The sequence below is a fragment of the Sus scrofa genome, chromosome 3 (assembly GCF_000003025.6).
Source record: "Sus scrofa isolate TJ Tabasco breed Duroc chromosome 3, Sscrofa11.1, whole genome shotgun sequence".
NCBI lineage: Eukaryota > Metazoa > Chordata > Mammalia > Artiodactyla > Suidae > Sus > Sus scrofa.
The window spans coordinates 69,697,125-69,720,485 of NC_010445.4; the positions used below are offsets into that span (position 1 = coordinate 69,697,125).

At 49.7% G+C, this 23,361-nt stretch overlaps 2 protein-coding genes and 1 long non-coding RNA gene across 7 annotated transcripts in view; 2 read left to right on the forward strand and 1 right to left on the reverse strand.

Annotated features, from left to right (window-relative positions):
- RAB11FIP5 (RAB11 family interacting protein 5) overlaps nt 1-2,418 on the forward strand; it is a 42,883-nt gene extending 40,465 nt beyond the window's left edge. For 4 of the 5 annotated variants that reach the window (XR_002342572.1, XM_021087380.1, XM_005662467.3 and 1 more), the window contains one exon: nt 222-2,416. Coding sequence is in view for 4 of the 5 variants with exons in the window: in XM_021087380.1 (XP_020943039.1) it covers nt 222-425 (204 nt within the window). In the remaining variant the exon portion in view is untranslated. Of the gene's footprint in view, nt 1-221 lie in introns of all 5 variants that reach the window. The other variant, XM_013996029.2, reaches the window with a different exon arrangement.
- Nucleotides 1,967-7,659, reverse strand: LOC106509786. Its single transcript, XR_002342573.1, has 3 exons — nt 5,650-7,659; nt 4,954-5,179; nt 1,967-3,859 (listed from the first exon to the last, which is right to left on the reverse strand). It is a non-coding gene; the product is annotated as an uncharacterized LOC106509786 (long non-coding RNA).
- SFXN5 (sideroflexin 5) overlaps nt 3,897-23,361 on the forward strand; it is a 132,951-nt gene continuing 113,486 nt past the window's right edge. The window contains exons 1-2 of the mRNA XM_003354772.5: nt 3,897-4,163; nt 18,570-18,638. Coding sequence (XP_003354820.2) covers nt 4,062-4,163; nt 18,570-18,638 — 171 coding nt within the window. The 5' untranslated portion in view covers nt 3,897-4,061. The remainder of the gene's footprint in view (nt 4,164-18,569; nt 18,639-23,361) is intronic.

The window sequence follows — 23,361 nt, forward strand, 5'->3', positions numbered from 1 at the left end:
AGAGATAGGTGTCTCCAGGTCTGGGGTACAGGGCCGGGCAGGGTGGAGCAAGGAGCGGGCCTGGCTCCCGGAGCCAGAGCCTTGAAGCCAGTTAGGCTGTCTCTGGGAACAGAGACAGCTCCTAGGGCCTGTGCAGGGGAACGGGGTGTGGAGGGGGTGTGGGGGCAGGGGCGTGGTAGGCCTGGGGCTGCCCCGCTCACTCTCCCTCCGTCTGGCCTCAGGACTCGGGGGTGCTGGACCAGTCAGCCAAATACTACCACCTGACCCACGACGAGCTCATCGGCCTGCTCCTGCAGCGGGAGCGGGAGCTGAGCCAGCGGGACGAGCACGTGCAGGAGCTGGAGAGCTACATTGACCGGTTGCTGGTGCGGATCATGGAGACCTCGCCCACACTGCTGCAGATCCCCCCCGGCACCCCCAAGTAGCCTGCTTCACCCTGCCCCCAGAAGGGTTGGCGGCGGCCCACTAGCCAGTGGGGCTGGCGCCCTCCCTCTGTCCCTCCCACTGAACTTAGCCCACCCAGACCTGGGTGCAGCCCGGCCTCCGTGGCCACCCCTCGTTTTCTGTCTCTCCTGCCTCGATGGGGCTACTTAGGGCTCCCACTGGCGACAGCAAGTTCTGTGTGCATCGTGTGTCTTTGGGAACCCTGGGTCTTTCTCATCTGCCTGTTTTTATACCCTTGGCTTTGGGGGGGGTCCAAGGAATTGGAACAAAGAATTTCGCCCTCCAGATGGAGCGGGGTGAGCTGCAATTTGATGTGGTATGTGGGACATACTTTATTACCCCTGTTTCCTCCACGGCTAAACCCCTGTCCTCGCCGCCTCCCTCCAGCCCTGGGAGGGCTCCTAGTATCCCTGGGCTGTGGCAGGGACCCAGCTTCCCAGTTGTCTGTGAGTTATGGGCAACCAGGGCACCTCCTCTTCAGCCTCCCGGCCGTTCCCCCAGGAGCAGGGGGCCTGTATGGTCTCGTCTCGTCTCTGCCATGTCTGCTTGTTTTCAGCTGTTGTGGAGTGCAGTGTGGATGGAGGGAGGTGATGTGTGTTCTCCAGGCCGCTCCCTGCCCTCCTCTTCTGACTTTGGCATTGAGAGTGAGTGTGTGAATGGGTGGAGAGCTGGGCCAGGTGTGGGGAGAGCACCTCCTCACCCACCCACCTCTGGGTTTTGGGCTGCTTGTGTTTGGGGGTCAAGCCTCCCACTCTGTTCTCGTTGCCTGTCCAGAAGCCAAAAACTCTGTGCTGCTGCAGGGTTTGAACTTTCGAAAACCAATTAAATGTGCCTTTTGTGGGTGGGGTCCAAAGCCTCTGGATGTAGACCTCTCCCCCATGGTGGGGTCCCCCTCCCTTCCCATTGAGCACACGGGGTTGGATCTGTTGGGGCCGTGGGGGTGGGAAAGGAGAATGGGGGCAGCCCTGCTGCACACTCTGCCCTCGCCGAGAATTCATTTCAACTAAGGGTCTAGCCAAGCTGCTGCTGCTGCTGCCTCAGCCTCCCTGCCCTCCTCTCCTCCTCCCTCAACCCCAGTTGATAAAGATCCTAAGATAAAAACTACACTCTGCAAGAGGGAGGTCCTACTCTGCGTACACTTAGAGAAAGCCTCTGCTGCCCTCCCATCCCTCCACTAGCTGCTGACCAGCCTGTCCCTCCCGCCCCATGGCCTTGCCTGGCTTGGCTGCAGTGCACTTTGAAACAAAGTGTCTGTCCTTTGGCCCTGCCTCTGGTTTGCTCCCAGAAAACACGACAGGCTTCCCCATGGCACTTGCAGGGCATCTGGGCTGGGGGCACTCTGCTTAGCAAACAGTGTGGGGTGAGGAGGCGAGGTGGCTGAAGGGGCTATCTTTGGTCCCCGGAGGAGGTGAGAGTTCCTGAGACCACCCCTTCTTCCTGAGACGGCCTGTGGGATCCCTTGGGAAGCCTTGGAAGGTGATGTGCTCTGTAGGTGACGTCTTCCTTCTGCCGGGATGAAGCAGAGGAGCCCCGCGCAGGGGGAAAACCCCTGTCCTGCTATCTACCTTAAGAACCCCTCGTCAAAGTTGAGGAGTGTCCGCAGGTGCTCAAGACTTTGGGTGGTCATGGGGGGTTGGATGGGTCTCTCTCCAGGAGGAAGGGGATCACTTTTCCATGAGATGTTCCTCTGGGCCCTGTTCAGGTCCAGACCCTGGTCTTCCACTCACCCTTGATCATGGGCTTCCAAAGTGCCCAGGACAGGGATGCCTTCAGAAGAGTTCTGAGTTGCAGCCCAGGGTTCTTGTCGGCTGTTTCTGCTCCTAGCCACAACTTGGAGGAGAGTTGCAGGTGGCGTGGGCAGGGAGCAGGCACAGTTCTGCTTTGCTTTTGTCTTCCTAGGTGTACCTCCTGTTTATAAAGAGCTTGTTCTTCATGTTTTGAGCACTTTATGAAGAATAAAAAATTAACATACTGCAGGTGGCTCTGTTGTGTTACTCTTTGGATAAGTATATGAAAGGCTTCCTGGGAGAGAAGGAAGCTTAAATCCAGATGATGGGGTTCTTAGATGACATCGCCCCTGTCCTAACCTCAGAGGCAGCAGCACAGTGTTGGCCAGTGGGCTGGACGCAGTCTTTCTCATTTCCAGGATACCCACACATATTGAGTAATGTGGGGAATGCAGAGGGTTTATAAAAGGCTTGATTCCTACTCTCAAGCTTCTTAGTCTAGTAGGGAAAGATGCGATACAAATCCAAGATACAAATGGTTCTTCCTCGCCCAGCTAGAATCTCTCTCAGCTAGTAAGTTCCATTCCTTGTGATTTAACCTGGATGAAGAATTCACTGCTACAAATCATGCAGTGTCCAGAAGGCACGAGCCAAACTTGCACTTCACCATAAGCCTAAGGAGCCTGGGGGTGGAGGGTGGGGAGAGGTTCCCTGAGGTCAAAACCAGACGTTCCTGCTGCCCTTTGGGGCAAAACAGGCAGCTCGCCCTCTATCCTCCCTGAGTCTGGCTCACTGACCAGATAATTCAGCTGGGAATCTGCTACTCTATTCTGCATGAGTGTGTGCACTATCCACACTGGTGCCTTGCTCTACTGTCTGCCTGCTCCCCTTACCTAAAGTCCTTGGTACTGGTGCTTGTTAAGCACTTCTGAACCTCACCGCCCACTCCCAGTTCTCTTGCTGCCCAGGAATTAGGCCCAGGAGAGATATGTGGTTGGCCAGAGGAAAGTAGAGGTTGCCAGGGCTAAGCCCCTGCTGTTTAACTCATAAAGCAGCAAATATTTGAGCCCCTTCTGTGAGCCCACTCCTGCCAGCACTAAGGACTTAATCAAAAAGTCACAACTTCTGCCCTGTGGCTCTCACAGTAGGAAAGGCAGATACTCAAAACCATAAATATAAATGCAAGGGCTGTAAAAGGAAAGTGCTGGCTACTCTAGGAGCACATAGTGGATTTTGCGGAAGCAGGGTGAGGATCGGAAAATGCAATGTTTAGGCTGAAGTCAGGCGAAGATAAAAAGTTAAGTTCCTCTGGGCAGGGAATGTTCAAGGGGAAGTGGCGGCAAGCACCCAGCTTGCTCCAGGAACTGAGTATCACGGTGGCTGGAGAGCATCGAGGGGCAGGGTAGCGACGGTAGAATCCGCATGAAGATTCCGCAGTGCAATTCTTTGTAGAAATCCTCCCAAGATAATCCTACTCCGTCTGGAGTCTTTGCCCATCTGGTCCAAGGGTCAGCTCCACTTCACTAGGACTCTTCTGGGCTGCAGCTCCAGGAGCGACACCCACTGCAGCAACTCAAACTTCTGGTCGCGTGGAAGCAGCGAGGGGTCTCCCGGTGGTCCCCTATCGAGACCTTAGAGTCGGGTACGCACACTCTTGCCGGACTGCCGAAGCCCGGAAAATCAGCTGCCTGAACCGAGACCTGGTCTAAGTCCTTGCAACTCTCCGCTGTCTGGGGGTGTCAAGTTCCATGACGAGAAAAACTACACTCCCCACAACCCCTTGCGCCTCCGGCTCGCTGCGGTTGCTTATGGCCAATCGGGAGAGGCAGCTGTGGCGGGGGCCGAGGAGGGACATTTTAAAAGGGCCGGAGATTGCGGGCGTCAGTGGCCATGGCGGATACAGCGACTACAGCATCGGCAGCGGCGGCTAGTGCCGCTAACGCCTCGACCGATGCACCTCCTTTCCAGCTGGGCAAGCCCCGCTTCCAGCAGGTGAGGACCGGATTGTGGTTTGCGGGCCGGTGGGTGGCATAGGGAGGGCGAGCAAACTCTTCTCCAAAATCCTCTTTGGCCCCAGGGTCTCCAACCCGCGGCCACCCGGGAGCTTGCAGCTACTGCTTCAGGGGACCTTGGCCAGAGCTGCCTCTTTCTCATTGGTCAACGGGGTGGGCGAGGGCTCCCACCTTAGCTCTCTATTGGCCATCCGCGCCGTCACTCCCCAGCGGCCCGCACCCTCCAGCCTTTGCCTCCCGAGGCGCTCTGTGATTGGCCACTGCCCGCCGCGGCCCGGGATCAGAGCTCCAGGGTGCGAGCTTCTAATGCAGGGTCGCTTGGGCAGTGCTGCCGTGCACTTCAGGTGGAAAGTTGAGTCTGGCCCTGGATGAGAAGTTGGCATGGCCTAGATGCCTTCTAACTTTTTCCCCGGGTGGTGACTGACATTCTTTCTGAGCGCTCACGGAGCCTCTGGGCTGCATCGGGGCCCCGCGGCCCCGCTCCCAGCCCTCCACCCCAAGCTGGTTTCGCGGTGCGCGATGGGTTAGGGCCTCGAGCCTAGGGTGCCCGCCCCTCAGTGACCCCTGTCCCTTCTGGCGGGGGACACGCTGACGCAGATAGTCGGCCGGCTGGTGCCCTGCCGGAGATGGAGCGAGGACGTGGGGGAAGAGCCTGGGTACCGAGGAAACGCTGTGTCATCCCGGGGGAAGGCAGGTGGGAGGGTCCGTGTCCCCGGGAGCCCGTCCCAGCCCCCTTCCCCTCTGCGACCTCTACGGAGGGTCTCTCTCACCTGGGCCCTGTCGCCGTCGAGCGCTTGGCTCTGTCCGACTGGATATGATTCTTGGGGGCACGGTGACAGTGGTCTCTTTCCTTCGGGATCCCCGACACGGCGTCGCTAACTCGCCCTCGGCCCAGAAGACTGGGGTCGAGCCCGCAGATCAGATATACAGCCCGGGCTGGAGGCTGGGAGGGGCCGTTCTCACGCTGCAGACCCCGGTGACCTGCTGCCTCCAGCGCTAAGGAAATGAAGATTGTTAGGAAAAGGGGCAAAGAGACTCGATTATAGTGAACCAGGCTTGCCTCGTGGAGGTGGACAGATAGAAGTTTGCAGGAAGAAAAGGAAATTGCACAAAGGTCGGTGCGTGGTTGGTTGGTGGTTTTGATGGTGGTGGGAGAGGGACGGCTTCCAGCAGAGTGGCGCACTGAGCTTTGCTGATAATTAAGGAGTTGTGCCTTTGCGCCTTCTGAGAAAATGTCCCGTTGTTCTAAAGCAGGACTTTAATCCTTAAAAAAAGATCTCAGCATGTAGGTATCTGAGGCAAGACTCTTGTCATCCTCCCAGGGCAGGGTGCCACCTAGTATGGCCTTTGGGGGCTGGGGGACTAACCGCCTTCCACGCCCTCCACACACATCCTACTCCTCCTTCAAGACTGAGTTAAGCCCGCCTCCTCCTAAATACTTCCTCCCTTCTACCTCTGTGACTTACCCCCTGGTGGGGCCAGGTCTCCCTCCTGCCTGCCTCTTTGGCACCCCAAATAGGATCCTCAAAGGTCAGCCAGCCCTGTGGTCCTCTAGTACTTTTGTGTCTGATTTCTTGGTCTCGTCAACCCCTGTGCACACCTTTTGGGAGGGGAAGGGTGATCTTGCCTTTTCCTTGTCTCCATCCTACCCTGAGATGGGCTAGTAATGTACTGAATAAAGATTTGTGGGTTGTTTTTCTCCCTGTACCTGTTCTGGGACATTCAGTCACATGACAGACACTTGAGAACCTTCTAGTGGCCTTAATGACTGAGGCCTTTGCTGTGATCACCACTGAAGCCATAAATGCACATTAAAAAAAAAAATTAAAGCATATTTGATATCAGTGTTGTGTCAATTTCTGCTGTACAGCAAAGTAACCCAGTCAAACATATGTATCATAAATGCACATCTGAGGCTACTCTGTTCAGGCAGTCATTACTGGTACGTTTTTGCACCACTCTTGAGGGCAGTAAGTGGTATATTTGCTTTTGAAGCACCGCTCCTCCCGCATAGTGCCCTGCATAAAGCACAGTGCATGTGATATTCATTCATGTTAAGGAACTTCTCTTTCCTCCGAATCTGTCCTCCCACGCCACTCCCTGCCTGTGTGGCAGCCCAACCCGCCAGCCAGTTGACTCCCAAAAACCTGGGAGTCACCAGTATGCTTGCTTTCCTCTCCTTCACCCTCTAAATACAACCAGAGGCCCAAAGTTTTATCTCAGACAGCTCTCAAATCTACTGTCTCTACTGCTAGAATCCTAGACCACGCCCCCATCACCTAGCTCCTGAGCCACTGCAGAAGCCTCCTAACTGGTCTCCCTTTCTCCACTCTGGCCCCCTTCCAATCTCTTCCTCTTCCTCATGGCAGAGTTCCAGCAATGCAATTCTGATCTGGTGACTCCCCACCCTCTCTGTCAACATACACACTTTCCAGTGGCTTCCCCCCCTTCATATATATATATATATATATATATATATATATATATATATAGGCACCTTCACAGCACATATAAGTTCCCAGGCCAGGGAGTGATCCCGAGCCACAGCAGTAACTTGAGCCCACAGCAGTGACAATGCCAGATTCTTAACCACCAGGCTACCAGGGAACTCCAAAAGACCTGTTTTGAAGGGCTGCATGTCCCACTCCTGCTGACATCTTCTTCCTCCAGGAGAACCTCCACCCATCCTCTCAAACCATGCTTCCCACCACAATGGCTACTTTCAGTCCCTTGAACCCTGAGTGGTTCATAATCTAGGATTCAGTCCCAGAGCCCACTCCAAGAACACCACACTCAACCCCCAACCAGCATCCCTGCTTTCTCCAAGACTGGCGCCATGGTCTTTCCTTATTTCCTGGAATCCCCCCAGAACCCTTCTTCCTTTTATTCCTCAAGGATCTCTCTGTGCAGGGGAGAGGGGTGGAGGGGTGCAGAGCAGTGCCAGAGAATGGAGAAAGACAGCTTTCCTTGATGGGCTTTGGTCCGTGACCATCTTTCTCCCCATAAGTTGATGATGCTAGCCAAGCATTGTTTTAACCTTTTGGGGAATTGACCTAATTTAATTTTCATGACAACCATGTAGGACAGATACAGTTATCCCTTATAGGTGAGAGAACTGGCACACAAATGGATTCAGTAACTTCCTAGGCAGTCGGGCTCCAACTTTCATGTTTGTTTGTTTATGGTCAACTTTTTTTTATTATGGAGGTTTTCAAACATACAAAAGTGGAGGCAATCGTCAATGAACTCCTATGCATCCATCTTCAAAAGCTTCAACAACTACCAGTGTAAGGCCAGCCTGATTTCATCTGTATGCCTTCCATCCCTGATCAATGAATTATTTTAAAGCAAAATCCATTATTTCATAGTACCTGCTAGTAGACGTGTGTGAAAAATAGACTTTTTTGGTTAGTTTTTCTAAATAAACTCTTTAAATTTTGAAATAATTTTTTTTTTTTGGACGTTTTAGGGCTACACCCGAGGCATATGGAGTTTCCCAGGCTAGGGGTTGAATCAGAGCTGTAGCCGCCAGCCTTACACCACAGCCACAGCAATGCCAGATCTGAGCTGTGTCTGTGACCTACACCACAGCTCACGGCAATGCTGGATCTTTAACCCACTGAGCAAGGCCAGGGATCAAACCTGCGTCCTCATGGATGCTAGTCAGATTAATTTTGAAATAATTTTGTATGTATAGAGTCAAATAACAGAATTCCTGTATAACCCTATCCAGTTTTCCCTAATTTTCTCATCTCAGATTACCACATTACGTTTGTTAGAACTAAGAAACCAACATTGGAGAGTTCCTGTGTGGCTCAGCAGGTTAAGGATCAGCATTATCACTGCAGTCACTCAGGTCTGCATGCTGTGGTCATAGCCAAAAAGAAAGGAAACCCCATTGAAACATTACATTTTTTTTTTCTTTTCAAATGCCCCCTTAGCTTATGAAATTCCAGGGCGCGAATCCGAGCCATAGCTGATCCTTAACCTACTTTGCCACAGTGGAAACTTTGGAACTCTACCATTAACTAAACTCCAGACTAATGTTATTTTTTCTATTCCCAGGATCCCACATTACATTTAAATATCATGTCTTCTTAGACTTTCCTCCAGGCTAAGGTAGTTTCTCAGACTGACCTTGTTTTTGATGATCTTGACCGTTTTGAGACATAGTGGTCTGGTATTTTGTAGAATGTCCCTTAATTTGGGTTTGCCTAGTGTCTTTCTCATGGTTGGACAGTTTTGGATTTTAGGGTAATTTTCATCACGAGGTGAAGTGGCTTCTTTTTCACATGGTATCAGGTTTTTTTGAATACTAGGAGCATAAACGAATCAATACACCTAAAATAATTATTTCTTAATATCATCAAACTAGTCATTATATTTGTGTTTATCTGGGCTGCTATAACAAAATACCATAGACTGGGTAGCTCCTAAACAACAGAAATTTATTTTTTGCAAATCTGGAAGCTCCATGATCTCAAAGCATTGGCAGATTCAGTGTCTGATGAGAGCTGGCTTTTTTTTTTTTTTTTTTTTTTTTTGCTTTTTAGGGCCATACCTGCAGCATACGGAGGTTCCCAGCCTAGGGGGTCAAATTGGAGCCACAGCTGCTGGTCTATGCCACAGCCACACTGGATCAGAGCTCGTCTGAGACCTACACCATGGCTTATGGCAACGTCAGGTACTTAACCTGCTGAGCGAGGCCAGGGATCAAACCTGCAACCTCAGGGTTTCTAGTCAGATTCGTTGCTGCTCTGCCACGACAGAGAACTCCGAGAAGCAGCTTTCTTTCTTTCCTTTTTTTTTAAATTAATGTAGACAGTTTTATTTAGAAACAGATAGGGGGAGTTCCCGTCGTGGCGCAGTGGTTAATGAATCCGACTAGGAACCATGAGGTTTCGGGTTCGATCCCTGCCCTTGCTCAGTGGGTTAATGATCCGGCGTTGCCATGAGCTGTGGTGTAGGTTGCAGACTCGGCTCGGATCCCCCGTTGCTGTGGCTCTGGCATAGGCTGGCAGCTACAGCTCCGATTAGACCCCTAGCCTGGGAACCTCCATATGCCGCGGGAGCGGCCCAAGAAATAGCAACAACAAAACAACAACAAAAAAACAAAAAAACAAAAAACAGATCATTAAGTACAATGCCTGATGAAGGCAGCTTTTTTTCAGACTTTACTGTACCTCCATGCAGGATCTTCCTGATTTTTTGTAAGGCTCACAACATGAGGCTCGCCCTCATGCCTCACCCCAAGCCCACTTCCTACAACATCATTTTAGTTTACATTAGTTGTAAACAATTCAGTCATTGCCTTTCAATTTCTTTCATTTCCTCATTGTCATTTTTAAATAATGCATTTGTTTCAAGCAGGATCCCAAAGGCCCACTTGCTATATTTGACTGATGCGTCTCTTTTGACTTGTCTAATCCATTGATTCTTCCCTTGTTCTTTCTTTCTATGTGTCGAATAAACTGGTTTTTTTTGTGGGTTTGTTTGTTTTTTTGTTTGTTTGGTTTTTGTCACCCTGGGCCAGGGAACAGATCTGCGGCAGCACCAGATCCTTAACCCACTGTGCCTGGCTGGGGATCGACCCTGCATCCCAGCACTCCAGAGACACCACTCATCCCATCATGCCATAGTGGGAACTCCAAAACCGAGTATTTTGTCCTGGACAGTTTCCCTATTCTGAATGTGGCTGAGCCATCTCTACGGTATTATTGAAGAGGGTCCTCTGTCCCGTTGTTCTTATGAACTTGAAGTCCATGCTTTTAGCCACTGTCCCCTATTGCCTAGTGAGGGCAAGATGACCAGAGTGCCCGAGGGGGCCCTGTGGCCTGACTGCTCCCTTTCCTCCTCTGTTTCTGCTATTTCATCTCCTGAGCTCATTCTTTTCTTCCTTCAGGCTGACACTTCTTTTGGGAAGTTGGGGCCCCAGGACAGGAAACAAACACACATGATTCTTCCCATTTGTATTTCAGTCTATCCAGAAATAAGTTTGCCTTATTATATTATTATTTGTCTTTTTGCCTTTTCTAGGGCCGCTCCCGTGGCATATGGAGGTTCCCAGGCTTGGGGTTGAATCAGAGCTGTAGCTGCCGGCCTACACCAGAGCCACAGCCACAGCAATGCCAGATCCAAGCCTCATCTGTGATCTGCACCACAACTCATGGCAATGCCAGATCCTTAACCCACAGAGCAAGGCCAGGGACCGAACCCACAACCTCATGGTTCCTAGTCAGATTCGTTAACCACTGGCCACGATGGGAATGCCATTATTTTTTTTAGAGTTGAAAATAAAATTTTATTTCTGACCAGATATTATTATTATTTTTTAAACTTCTTGTTCCTTCAGAAATCTCACCTATCTGCTAAGAGGACGAGGTGCACAGATGTGCCAACTGTGTACTGAGTCTAAAATCCACAGAGCGGGTGGGCTGCCTAGGGCTCCCTCTGAAGCCCAGGGAGCCTGTGGGCAGGAAAACACGCTTCAAGGTGGAGAGGTTTGTGTGGGTCGAAGAGTCAGGAGGCAATGGGGAAGTTTCTCCTATAGTTTGCCGGAAATAAGTCCTAAAGTGAAAGTGCTTTGCAGGTAGTTATGTTTTAATCATTTACATTCTATAGGCTAGAGAGTGACTATTGCCCAGGCTGGTCCTGTGCCTTGATTGTGCTGTGAATAAGGTCAACCCCTTCTAGTCCAGTGGCTCTCAACCCCTGCTGCACGCACAGGAATCACCTGGGCAGGTTTTTATGTCTTTTTTTTTTTTTTTTTGTCTTTTAGGGCTACACCCATGGCACATGGAGGTTTCCAGGCTAGGGATCTAATCAGAGCTGTAGCCACCAGCCTACACCAGAGCCACAGCAACTAGGAATCTGAGCCATGTCTTCGACCTACATACACACTGCTCACGTCAACGCCAGATCCTTAACCCACTGAGCAAGGCCAGGGATCAAACCCGCAACCTCATGGTTCCTAGTTGGATTTGTTAATCACTGAGATCCCACTGGGCAGGTTTTTAAATAGACACTGAGGCCTGAAGCCTGCCCCAGGCCAATAGAATTTGAATTCTTGCTCATGTACAGCCTTTTTTTTTTTTTTTGCTTTTTGTAGAGCTGCACCCCTGCAGCATATGGAGGTTCCCAGGCCAGGGGAGCTACAGCTTCAGCTGCTGGCCTACACCACAGCCACAGCAACGTGGGATCTGAGCTGCCTCTGTGACCTACACCACAGTTCATGCAACGCCAGATCCTTAACCCACTGAGCGAGGCCAGGGATCGAACCCACATCCTAATGGACTCTAGTTGGATTTCTGCTGCGCCACAACGGGAACTGCCTGTACAGCCTGGTTTTTAGAAACTCAGGTGATTCAGTGCAGCTTGGTTGAGAACTACTGAGCTGGTCCAGACTTTCTGCGTTTGGGCTACAGGTTCAGTGCATATTTTATTCCTCATCCAGAAGAATGGTATTTAGACCTCTGGGTACAGGTGGGCCATCAGTTTCTTCTCAGACTTTGTTCTTGGCTGCTGCCGCCAAGGCTGCTGTCTGGCTCTGCACCCCCAGGGCGAGGCTAGGGGAAGGCCAGGGCAGAGCTGGGAAGGCAGCCTCCTGCCGCAGGCCCCCTGTCCCTACTGAGAACCAGCTGACTCACCTTTCTTGTGAGGGGAAGGAATTACTTAAGACTCATCTGGTATAGAAAAAGGGAAAGAAAAACATCCACTGACTGTCTGATGGGATAGAAGTGGGGGCTGAATTTTGGAGGGGAAAAAAAGAGGCTATTCATTTTAAATGACTGAGAAAATTAAAACTAATCAAGCTGAGAAGGTAGAAACCTCCCTGCCCTGCATCAGGCCAGGAGGAGAGACACACAAAGGCAGCTTCAGATAAGCCGTGTTTCACCCTGAGGCCTGCTCAGCTCTGAAGTATCCCAACCATCTCGTTCTTTGAGTAATTACTTTTTCATAAAATGCACTGAGAAACCACATTCTTCAGATCACAGATTGCCAGAAACTTGGCTATTTAAAAGATATCGGTAGGAGTTCCCATTGTGGCTCAGTGGAAGTGAATCCAACTAGTATCCATGAGGACGGAGGTTTGATCCCTGGCCTCACTCAGTGGGTCTGGGATCCAGCGTTGTGAGCTGTGGTGTAGGTTGCAGATGCAGCTTGGATCCCACGTTGCTGTGGCTGTGGTGTAGGCTAGGAGCTGTAGCTCCAGTTCGACCCCTAGCCTGGGAACTTCCATATGCCTAGGATGTGGCCCTTAAAAGCAAAAACAAAACAAAACAAGTATATAAAAAAAAATATATATATATATATCTCAGTAATGTTGACTTAAAAAAAAAAAAGCACACCGTGTAAGAACTGAGTTAAGTTCATTCAGTGTCTTACTAAGGACTATAGCCCAGGAGACAGCCTCTCCATAGCTCTGAGAAACACTGAGGTTGGGGGAAGTTCAGTGCATATGTGATTTTGGCAAAGGTATGTGTCATCAAGCACACATTTCTGGAGAAGTTTGCTGCTAGGACCAAGGAACTGATAGCGTCTTTATTTGGGGGTAGGGTCGCAGTGGGGGTCATGCCCAAGGCATGCAGAAGTTCCCAGGCCAGGGACAGAACCTGAGCCACAGCAGTGACAATGCAGAGTCCCTAACTGCTAGGCCACCAGGGAACTCCCAGAACAGGTATCTTAGTTAAGAGTTTTACTGCTTTTCTAACTATAGGAAGATGCAAGGATCCAGGTGTGGCCCTAAAAAGGCAAAAGACAAAAAAAAAAAAAAAAAAAAAAGAAAGAAAGAAAATTTACTCCAACCTTTCTCCAGAATTCTGCACTAACTCAAAAATTTCCCTTTATTTGACAAAGTGCCTCATAGTTCCTCTACTCTGTGGCCTCTTTTTTTTTTTTGACTTGTCTTTTTAGGGCGGCACTTGTGGCATATGGAGGTTCCCAGGCTAGGGGCCTAATCTGAGCTGTAGCTGCCGGCCGACAACACAGCTATAGCAACACCAGATCCGAGCTGCATCTGCAACCTACACCACAGCTCACAGCAACGCCGAATCCTCAACCCACTGACAAAACCAGGGATTGAACCCACAACCTCATGGTTCCTAGTCGGATTCATTTCCGCTGAGCCATAGTGGGAACTCCCTCTGTGGCCTCTTTTATTAAAATGAATCAGTAATCCCGACTTTGTCTGTCCCTGGGTGGTGGTAGGGTGTTCTTAGGCTGACTGGGTTGGAACATCATCATGTATACTTAGCATTTCCAACTCAGAACCCGTTCCTTGAAACTCAGACCTATGTCTGACTAGAAATCTAGGCATTGCCATGACTGTGTTCTTCCTCATTCCCCCAATCAGGCAACCTTGCTCTTCTCCCAGAACCAAGTATAGTCCTGGGCACACAGTAGGTCTTCAATAGCTATTTGATGAATGAACCACGGGAGCCTGGTGCCGTTTCTGATGGAAGCCTCATGCTTCGGAGCTCTTGCTGATACTCTCCCCTGCCTGGTTAACTCATCCACTCGCCATCCCAGCTCCTCTGGGAAGCCTTCTGACTCCCTCGGGAGAAATAATCTGTGTCTCCACTGCACATGATGATGCCTCATTTAGGCAATGATCACAGTGGTTTACAGTTATCTGTTTACTTGTTTCTCTTTTTTTTCTTTCTGCACCTGCAGCATATGGAAGTTCCCAGGCTAGGGATTGAATCTGAGCCACAGCCGTGACCCACGCAGCTCGGGGCTGGGGATCGATCTCACGCCTCCACAGCCACCTGAGCTGCTGCAGTTGGATTCTTAACCCATGGCACCACAGCAGGAACTCTACTTGTTTTTCTCTCTGGATGGTCCCCGCTGCTTGCGGGCTCGTTCATTTTAGTGCTCGCTGAGCTAGTCCAGGTGGGTTGGTAGATATCTGTGGAGCCAAATGTTTTACTTAGGACTTTCTCCCAGTGGCAGAGGCAGAACGACACAGGAGGCTGGCAGGGCCAGGACAGGAGGAAGACAGTGGCGGACCACAGGGCAAGTCAGAGGCTGGAGATTTGCACTGGATCGTGTTCGGGAAGCTGCTTGCCTTAAGCCAGTCTCCTTCCTGGCCCTCGTCTCTGCCCCTGCTGATCCTCTTCCCTCCTGGGGCCAACAGCTGCTGTACTCTTGTTCCTTTCAAATCCTACCCTCCCTTCAAAGCCCAGCCCGGCTTCACCACTCCCAGAGGCCTCCAGGCCCTTGGCTGCTGGCCAGCCTACTCATTCACCCCTGTGGCTGGTGTGTCTGTGAAACCTCTTCTAGGTGTGTAACACATGATCGGGAGCCAGGGAGGGCACAGAAGGACCTCTACTAGCCCACATCCTTTAGGAACCTGTAGTCAAATAATATATCAGCTTGTATTTAAATATGTATTTTTAAAAATAGCACTTTTTTTTAATGATTTTCATTTTTTTCATTATAGTCGATTTATAGTGTTCTGTCAATTTCTGCTGCATAGCAAAGTGACCCAGTCACACACACACATATATACATTCTTTTTCTCACATTATCCTCCATCATGTTCCATCACAAGTGACTAGATACAGTTCCCTGTGCTTTACAGCAGGATTCCATTGCTTACCCACTGCAAATGCAGTAGTGTGCATCTATTAACCCCAGACTCCCAGGAATATTACTTCTTATACTCTACATAGTGCTGATTTTTTTTCATTTTATTTAATTTCTTAAAAAATTTTTTTTTCATTTTAAAGGCAATGTAAAAGATTCGGAAATAAAAATCAACCCTGTTCCTATTACCCAGAGGCAAACACTGTTAACATTTTACTATATTTTCATCCAGCTTTAAAAAAAAAAATACAATTTTGAACTTTAAAAAATTGAAACAGTTTGAGTCTTACAGAAAAATTACAAAGAGAATACGGAGACGTTCAAGATATCCTTTGCCTGGATCCGTCGGTTTTTAACATTTTGTCACATTTACTTTATTATCCTCTTTGGCAACAGGTAATCAGAAAGTCTGGGAACACAGCAAATGTACGTGCTCTCATCAAGAACATCTCCAGGGAGTTCTCTGATGGCCTAGCGGGTTGAGGCTCCTGCGTTCTCACCGCTGTGGCTCTGGTTGCTGCTGTGCGGTGTAGGTTCAATCCCTGGCCCAGGAATTCCCACATACTGCCTGTGTGGCAAAAAAGAAAAAAAAAAAAATACAAAAAAAAAAAAAAAAACAAGAGAGAACCTGAAATAAACGTTGCAACTCTCATTTTCTAAAAAAAAAAAAAAAAAAAAGAACATCTCCAGTCTGTAAATAGGCTAATTGTACTTCTGGATCCTATTGCTGCCCTGTATATTTACACTTGTTATTATTTTTTTACTTTTTTTTTTTTGTCTTTTTGTTCTTTCTAGGGCTGCACCCGCAGCATATGGAAGTTCCCAGGCTAGGGGTCTAATTGGAGCTGTTGGCTGCCGGCCTGCGCCAGAGCCACAGCAACACAGGATCTGAGCCACATCCAATGCCGGATCCCCAACCCACTGGGCGAGGCCAGGGATCGAACCCACAACCTCATGGTTCCTAGTCAGATTCGTTAACCACTGAGCCACGACGGGAACTCCTACACTTGTTATTTTTTATCAACCATTCGAGAGTGAGTTGTATTCATTAACCTCTTAACACTTCAGTGTATCCTTAGAACAAGGACATTCTCTTACATTTCTGTCTTAGTCTGTGTGGGCTATTATAACAAAAGTATCATAGACCAAGTGCCTTATAAACAGCGGAAATTAATTTCTCCCTGTTCTGAAGGCTGCGAAGTCCAAGACTAAGTCACTAGCAGATTGTCTAGTGAGGGCTTGATTTCTGGTCATAGACAGTTGTCTTCTCACTGTATTTTACATGATGGAAGGGACCAGAGATTTCTCTGGAATTTCTATAAGAGGATTAATGGCATTCTGAAGGCTCTGCCCTTATTTATAATCACCACCCAAAGGCCTGCCTCTAAATACCATCACTTAGGGGGTTAGAATTTATTGATTAATGGCCATGCCTATGGCATGCACAAGATCGCAGACCAGGGATCGAACCCATGCCACAGCAGTGACCCAAGTCACAGCAGTGACACTTGATCCTTAACCCACTGAGCCACCAGGGAACTCCAGGGGCTTAGGATTTAACATGTGAGTTTTGAGGGGACACTGATATTCAATCTGTAGCAATAACTATAGTATGGTTGTCCAGGAAATGTAATATACAAGGCTTTTATGAAAGGATACAAGGCTTTTATTAATCTGTGATCCTATTCCAGTTTTGTCAGTTGTCTCAGCAATTCCTAGTCCAGGATTCAATCTAGAACCACATGTTGCATTCAGTTGTCTTGTCTCTTTAGTTTCCTTTAATGCGGGGTGGTTCTTCCAGCTTTCTTTGTCTTTATGGCATCAACATAATTGGTGAACAAGGCCAGTTATTTTATGGAATGCTCCTCATTTTGGGTTTGTCTGATGTTTCTGCACAAGTAGACTCAGTCCCTCCAGAATACTAAGCAAACACTACAGGGACTTCTCAGAGCATCACATCCCAGGGTCCCTCTGCCCCTCAGTGTTTTTTTGTTTGTTTGTTTTTTGGTTTTTTTGGGGGGGGGGCTTTTTGCCTTTTCTAGTGCCGTTCCCACGGCATATGGAGGTTCCCAGGCTAGGGGTCGAATCAGAGCTGTAGCCACCAGCCTATGCCAGAGCCACAGCAACGCGGGATCTGAGCTGCGTCTGCAACCTACACCACAGCTCATGGCAATGCTGGATCCTTAACCCACTGAGCAAGGCCAGGGATCAACCTCACAACCTCATGGTTCCTGGTCAGATCCGTTAACCACTGAGCCACGACGGGAATTCCTCAATGGTCTTTTGAACATGCCCCCGTCATTTTGGGGAGTGGCACTTTGTTACTTTCTAGCATAACAAAGTGTGCCAGTCTCGTCCCCTGCCCCAGCCCTGGAGTCAGCCACTTCCTATCTCCTTGCTCTCCATTTAATACCCATCTAGCTCTATTTACTGCTTGTCTATTAAGTTGGAATCATACATTTTTATATGCATGTCACAATCATTAGCATTATGGCATTCCATGAACATCTGAAAATGCTATTTAAATGGCCACGTAGTGTTTGATCATGTGCATGGACCGTCGGTTTAACAATCCACCCGTATAAATAATGCAGCAGCAGTGTCCTCCGCTCAGACCTCTGACCACACCTTTGAACGTCTCTGATTGAGCATCATGTATAAGTTGGGAACCAGTTTAGGCCGGTTGAGTTATAAGAGGTTAGAGAAGCAAGTGTTTTCGTTAGGGGTAGTGCAGAAGCCTGATGGCTGGCGAAAGGCTGGGGGTGGAAGTGGGGGTGGGGAGGCAGCTGCTTTGGGGGGGGAGTGCCAGGGTGAGCAGAGTTGGGGGCAGGCATGGGGCCTGGTTTGTGCAGGGAAATGTGCAGTGACCCAGGGCCCATTTTGTTCTTTATTGGGAGGGGGAAGGAGCAGAAACTAGCTGCGGGGTCTGGCATCCTAGTGAGAATGGGGAAGAGTGTTGAGGCCTCTGTTTCCTTCGCGGGGCGGAGGATGGGCTTGGAGAGCTGCTGGGCTCTAGGGAGGACTTGGGGCAGAGCCCGGAGTGTGGTGAGCCGTGAACCCCCAGCGTTTGCAGCATTCCTCTTTGTCCCCTCGCTCAGCATCTCTCTCCTCCCCTTGAGCTTGGCTTTGCTGAGCTGGCTCTGTCCCTAGGGCAGAAGGCCCAGCTGTAGCAGCGTTGCTCGGTTTCCTTTCATTGTGCTTTAATGCCTGGGGTCTGTTTAGCACAAAGCCATCCTTTTCCTGGGCCCCTGATTTGGGCCAAGGTTGGGGGAGGGTGGGGATTGGGCCCCTGGTCCCTGGCCTCACAGCAGCAGCAGGGCTGTGGGTGCAGGAAGGCCTGCCATGCTTGAGCTCTGCCTGTGGGGAGCTTTCCCTGGGGGCAGAGCCTGTGCTGGATTTTGGAGAAGGACCGTCCCTCACTCCAGGGTCCTAAGCAAAGCACGGAGGCTGGGAGAGGGCTGGGGGCCCAGCTTCCTTTCCGGCCTGAGTGCCCGGTGGTGCTCAGGAGCTGCCAAAAGGCTTGGAGTTGATCTCTGGGCACTGGTGAGAGAGGTTGGGGGGAATGGGAGGCCTGCGGAAGAGATGTTGGGACAGTCACTGAGTGTCCTAATGGCTTTTCTGAGTTGACTTTAAAAAGCCCTCAGACCACAGACAGCTGCCCTCAGGTCACTGAGAAGGGAGGCCTTGCTGGCATTCATCACCCACTGGGGAGGAAGGGTGAGTTGTGGGGGGCGTCCCCTGGGGTCGAGAGGATGGGGTACAGCCACTCATCTCCTCTTCCCTCCCACCCCTTCTCCAGACATCCTTCTACGGCCGCTTCAGGCACTTCTTGGACATCATCGACCCGCGTACACTCTTTGTCACTGAGGTGAGTCATGGCTGTCACCCTCGATGGAGGCCCCTTGGCCTTTATACCTTGTGACTTTGGAAGACCCATAGGTCATCTGTGCGTTTGCTTTATGCACTTTGTCTCATTTCATCTGGAACTCACAACATCCCTTCAAGGTAGGTATATATCATTATTATTATTATTTTTTTTTTTTTTTGTCTTTTTAGCTATTTCTTGGGCCACTTCCGTGGCATATGGAGGTTCCCAGGCCAGGGGTCCAATCGGAGCTGCAGCCACTGGCCTACGCCAGAGCCACAGCAACGTGGGATCCGAGCTGCGTCTGCAACCTACACCACAGCTCACGGCAACGCTGGATCCCTAACCCACTGAGCAAGGGCAGGGACTGAACCCGCAACCTCATGGTTCCTAGTTGGATTCGTTAACCACTGCGCCACGACAGGAACTCCCATATATCATTATTATTATTTCAAACTTCAATAAAGTACTTACTCAGTATATGGATGATATGCTCATTACAAACATTCCAACGGTACAAATGTATTTAAGCAGAACCAAAAAAGGTCCTTCATACACTCTCCCATCTCAGTTCCCTCCTCTGATAGGTAAGGTTGGGTTTATGAAGGTGTAACGTACCTTTTATCGGTGAACCACTCTGTGAAGTTTTTTTTTTGTCTTTTTGCCTTTTGAGGCCGCTCCTGCGGCATATGGAGGTTCCCAGGCTAGGGGTCGAATCGGAGCTGTAGCCACCAACCTGCACCAGAGCCACAGCAATGCAGGATCCGAGCCGTGTCTGTGACCTACACCACAGCTCACGGCAACACCGGATCCTTAACTCACTGAGCAAGGCCAGGGATGGAACCCGCAACCTCATGGTTCTTAGTCGGATTTGTTTCCGCTGTGCTACAATGGGAACTCCATTCTGTGAGTTCTGACAAACATATTCAGTCATGTATAGACCATAATGAAGAGGTAGAACATTCCTGTCGCCCCAAAATATTCCTCATGCCCGTTTATAATCCATTTCCCCACCCCCAGCCGAGCCCCTGGCACCCGTTCCTCTGTTTTCAGTCCCTGCTAGTTTGCTGTTTCTAGCACATCGTATAAGTAGAATCCTAGAGGAGGCAGTCCTGTGGGTCTGGCTTCTCTCCCTTAGCGTGATGCTCTCCAGATGCGTCTATGTCGTTGCAGGGATCAGTACCTTCTCCCTCCTTTTTTCTGAGTAGCATCCCATGGAAAGGATGTTTCCGAATCTATTTATCCATCCACTTGTTGACGAGCACCTGGGCTATTTCCATTTTGGGGTTATTATAAATAAAACTGCCCTGAGCCTTCTCTGTGTGGACGTATGCGTTCATGTCTCTTGAGGGCATCACCAGGATGGGATTGTGGTAAGTGTGGTAAGTACATTTAACTTCATAGAAAACTGCCAGACTGTTGCTCAGAATTGCTGTTCATTTTACATACATTCTCATCCACAGGGTTCCAGTTGCTCTGCACTCTCACTGACCCTTGATGCTGTCAAATTTAAATGTATTGTCAAATTTATTTGAGACATTCCAGAAGTGTGTCTTTATATCCTTTGTATTGTGTTTACTGATGTGTATAGGAATGCAGGCCCATAGAAAGTGGCAAATATTGGAGTTGCATAGTGGCACAGTGGGAACAAATCCGACTGGTATCTATGAGGACTCGGGTTCCATCCCCCGGCCTCACTCAGTGGGTAAGGATCCGGCATTGCCGTGAGCTGTGGTGTAGGTCGCAGACGCAGCTCAGATCTGGCGTGGCTGTAGCTGTGGTGTAGGCGGTGCTATAGCTCTAATCTGACCCCTCGCCTGGGAACTTCCATATGCCACGAGTGTAGCCCTAAAAAGCAAAAAAAAAAAAAAAAAAAAAAAAAGTGGCAAATATTTCTTAAGCACTTTCTGTGAGCAAGGCAGTGTTGGAGGCATTCTATAAGTATTAGCTTGTCAGATAAATTCAAAGCAATCCTAGGAGGTATTTTCTTCTGAGTTTCGTTATGCAGATGAGGAAACAGGGAGGAGTTAGGTCTTAGGTACATGGTACTGGCCAGTGATGGAACCAGGGTATGAACCCTGGTAAGCTTATCTCCAGAACCCTTCTTTTTGGCCAGTTAACATTCCTGTTTGGGTAACTCAAGTTTAGTGAACTTCCCAAGATTACTCAGCTGGAAGAAGCCCTGAGCTCCCACCCTGGGGCCCTACAGACCCTGAGGCAAGTCATTGAGCCTCTGCATCAACCCCTGAGTAGACAGCACTTCTCTGCTCATCTTCTCTGTGGGGAGCCTTGGTTTGCTTCAGTTCTGGGAGGGAAAAGGAGCACAAAGCCTGTTAGGCACCTGGACCTAGAACCCTCCCCTCTGTGCCTGGGAGAGCAGCGCAGGAACAGGAAATGTAGGAATTACCCTGAGATGTGATTTCCTGCTGCATCTCAGGAAGGATGAAGGACTCAAGCATTTAACTGGCTGAGCTTACCTGGGTGTACCGCCTCTTAAGGGCAAGGCTACTATACTGGGCCTCATCTGCATTCTCCTAAGGAGTAATCCATGCAATCATAAAAAAAGTTGGAAGAGGAGCTCCTGTTGTGGCGCAGTGGAAACAAATCCAACTAGGAACCCTGAGGTTGCAGGTTCAATCCCTGGCCTTGCTCCGTGGGTTAAGGATCCGGCGTTGCCATGAGCTGTGGTGTAGTTCGCAGACAAGGCTCGGATCTGACGTTGCTGTGGCTGTGGTGTAGGCCAGCAGCTACAGCTCTGATTCGACCCCTAGCCTGGGAACCTCCATATGCGGTGGGTGTGGCCCTAAAAGGACAAAAGCCAAAAATAAAATAAAATAAAAAAAGTTGGAAGAGCACCAAGCTAGAGAAACTACTTACCTAGCCGAGATTATGGGTCTTTCACGAAAGCTCCAGAATGGTGCAGATCAAGAGAGAGTGGCAACATAAATCCGAACGTAAAAGCCACCTGCTTGATAGAGGAGAGGCAGAGCCAGCACTTATTTCAACAGGTGGAGGTACTAGTGGTGGACTTTGAAGCATGTGGAAGAGCCTTGGGAGGTCAGGAGGTATTTCAGGGCTCCCCAGATTGCCAGGAGCAGGTGGGGATTTGGCGGGGGTGGGGGGTGGGCAGCTGCAGAGCTCCCCCAACCCCCTGCCCTGGGGCAGGGGGCTCACAGCTCTCTCCTCTCTATTCTGCACTCCTCTCTCTCCCAGACCCCCTCATTTTGTTCCTCTCTTCCTGTCCCACATCTTTTTTCTTCAACTCTTGCGTTTTGAAAGGCTCTTGCGTTCTGTACATCCCTAAAGCATCTTTTGCCTATTTCCCCATCAGTAATCAAAAAAATCTCATACTTCTTTGCTGTACAGCAGAAATGGCACAACATCATAAATCAGCTCTACGGTACAACAGTCTCATACTTTACTATTAATTGAACTGTCAAAGCAACTTAGCTGCTTAGTGACTAGAAAATAACTGATGCAACAAACATTTAGAATATTTTTCAGACTTCACACGTTTCTTCCCCTTATCATAGATTCTGATAAGCTTCCTGACCCCCACCCCACATCCCACTTAGGGACTGTTTCCAACAGTCCTTTGGAAAAGGACTCCCCGCTGACCTTTGGGAAATTTTCTGCCCACAGATCTTCTAGGGCCTAAGAAATCCAGAAGGGCCATGAATGGGCCCTTCAGGCCCTCACTGGGTCCAGGCAGGTAGCTTACCAAGGCTGCCTGCACGGAGGCCATGAGAAAGGAGAGGCACCAGGAGGAAAGGGTCTTTTATCCAGCCCTCCCCCCCACACTGAGGGGTTGTGGAGGAGGGGCAGGATCCCCCTTCTGTTGGGCTCAGTCCGAAGACCATGGCTCACGTCTAGAAAACACTGCTTCTCTCCCGGGGCCCTTGGCTGGGGTCCTGTGGTGGGGGGGTGGCCGCCCCAGCGGAGGCGATCTGGACAGGACCCTTTGCCTGTGAGGGCAGGAGGATAGTGGGGAACATGAAGAGGTGGCTCTGGAAGCCAGAGTTTCCAAATGTGGAAAGATTCTGGGCAGCTCAAGCCATCTGGTGACCCGGTTCTGGGGGGCATTCGCTCAGTCAATGGATAGACTCCTCTTCAGAGAGGTTTGCCGCTACTTGTTTGCCATGTATAATTGGCCGAGCTTTAAAAAGACTCCAACCCTTATATGTGTAATGAGGTGGAGCAAATTTTATGCACCGTAATTTCTCTTAGGAAAAAAGCTGTCTTTGTTCTAAGACTGTCTGAGCAAGTCTTCCGAGAAGGAGGGGGTTGGCCTGCTTGACAGAGCGGGAGGAATGATGTTTTTTGATCCTCCCGGGAGAGAGGAGAAAGGAAGAACAAGAGGGGAAAATGGTGGGAAGGAGAATAAGTAACCATGATGGACTGAAAAGCCAGTGGCTGGGGGCTCTTTTGAGACTGGTCCTGCGTGCTTGTGAAAGTTGTTGACACGCTGCACTGATGTCCCCTCCACCATCATTCCTATGACATTGTCATAAAATCTGCCTGGCTCATGAAAACTCTGCAAGAGCAAATTCTCTATCTCTCCAGTTTTTTTTTTTTTTTTTTAAGGGCCACGCTTGAGGCATATGGAGGTGCCCAGGCTAGGGGTACAATCCGAGCTATAGCTGCCAGCCTATATTGTAGCCAAAGCAACGCAGGATCCACTCCACATCTTCAACCTATACCACAGCTCACGGCAAGGCCGGATCCT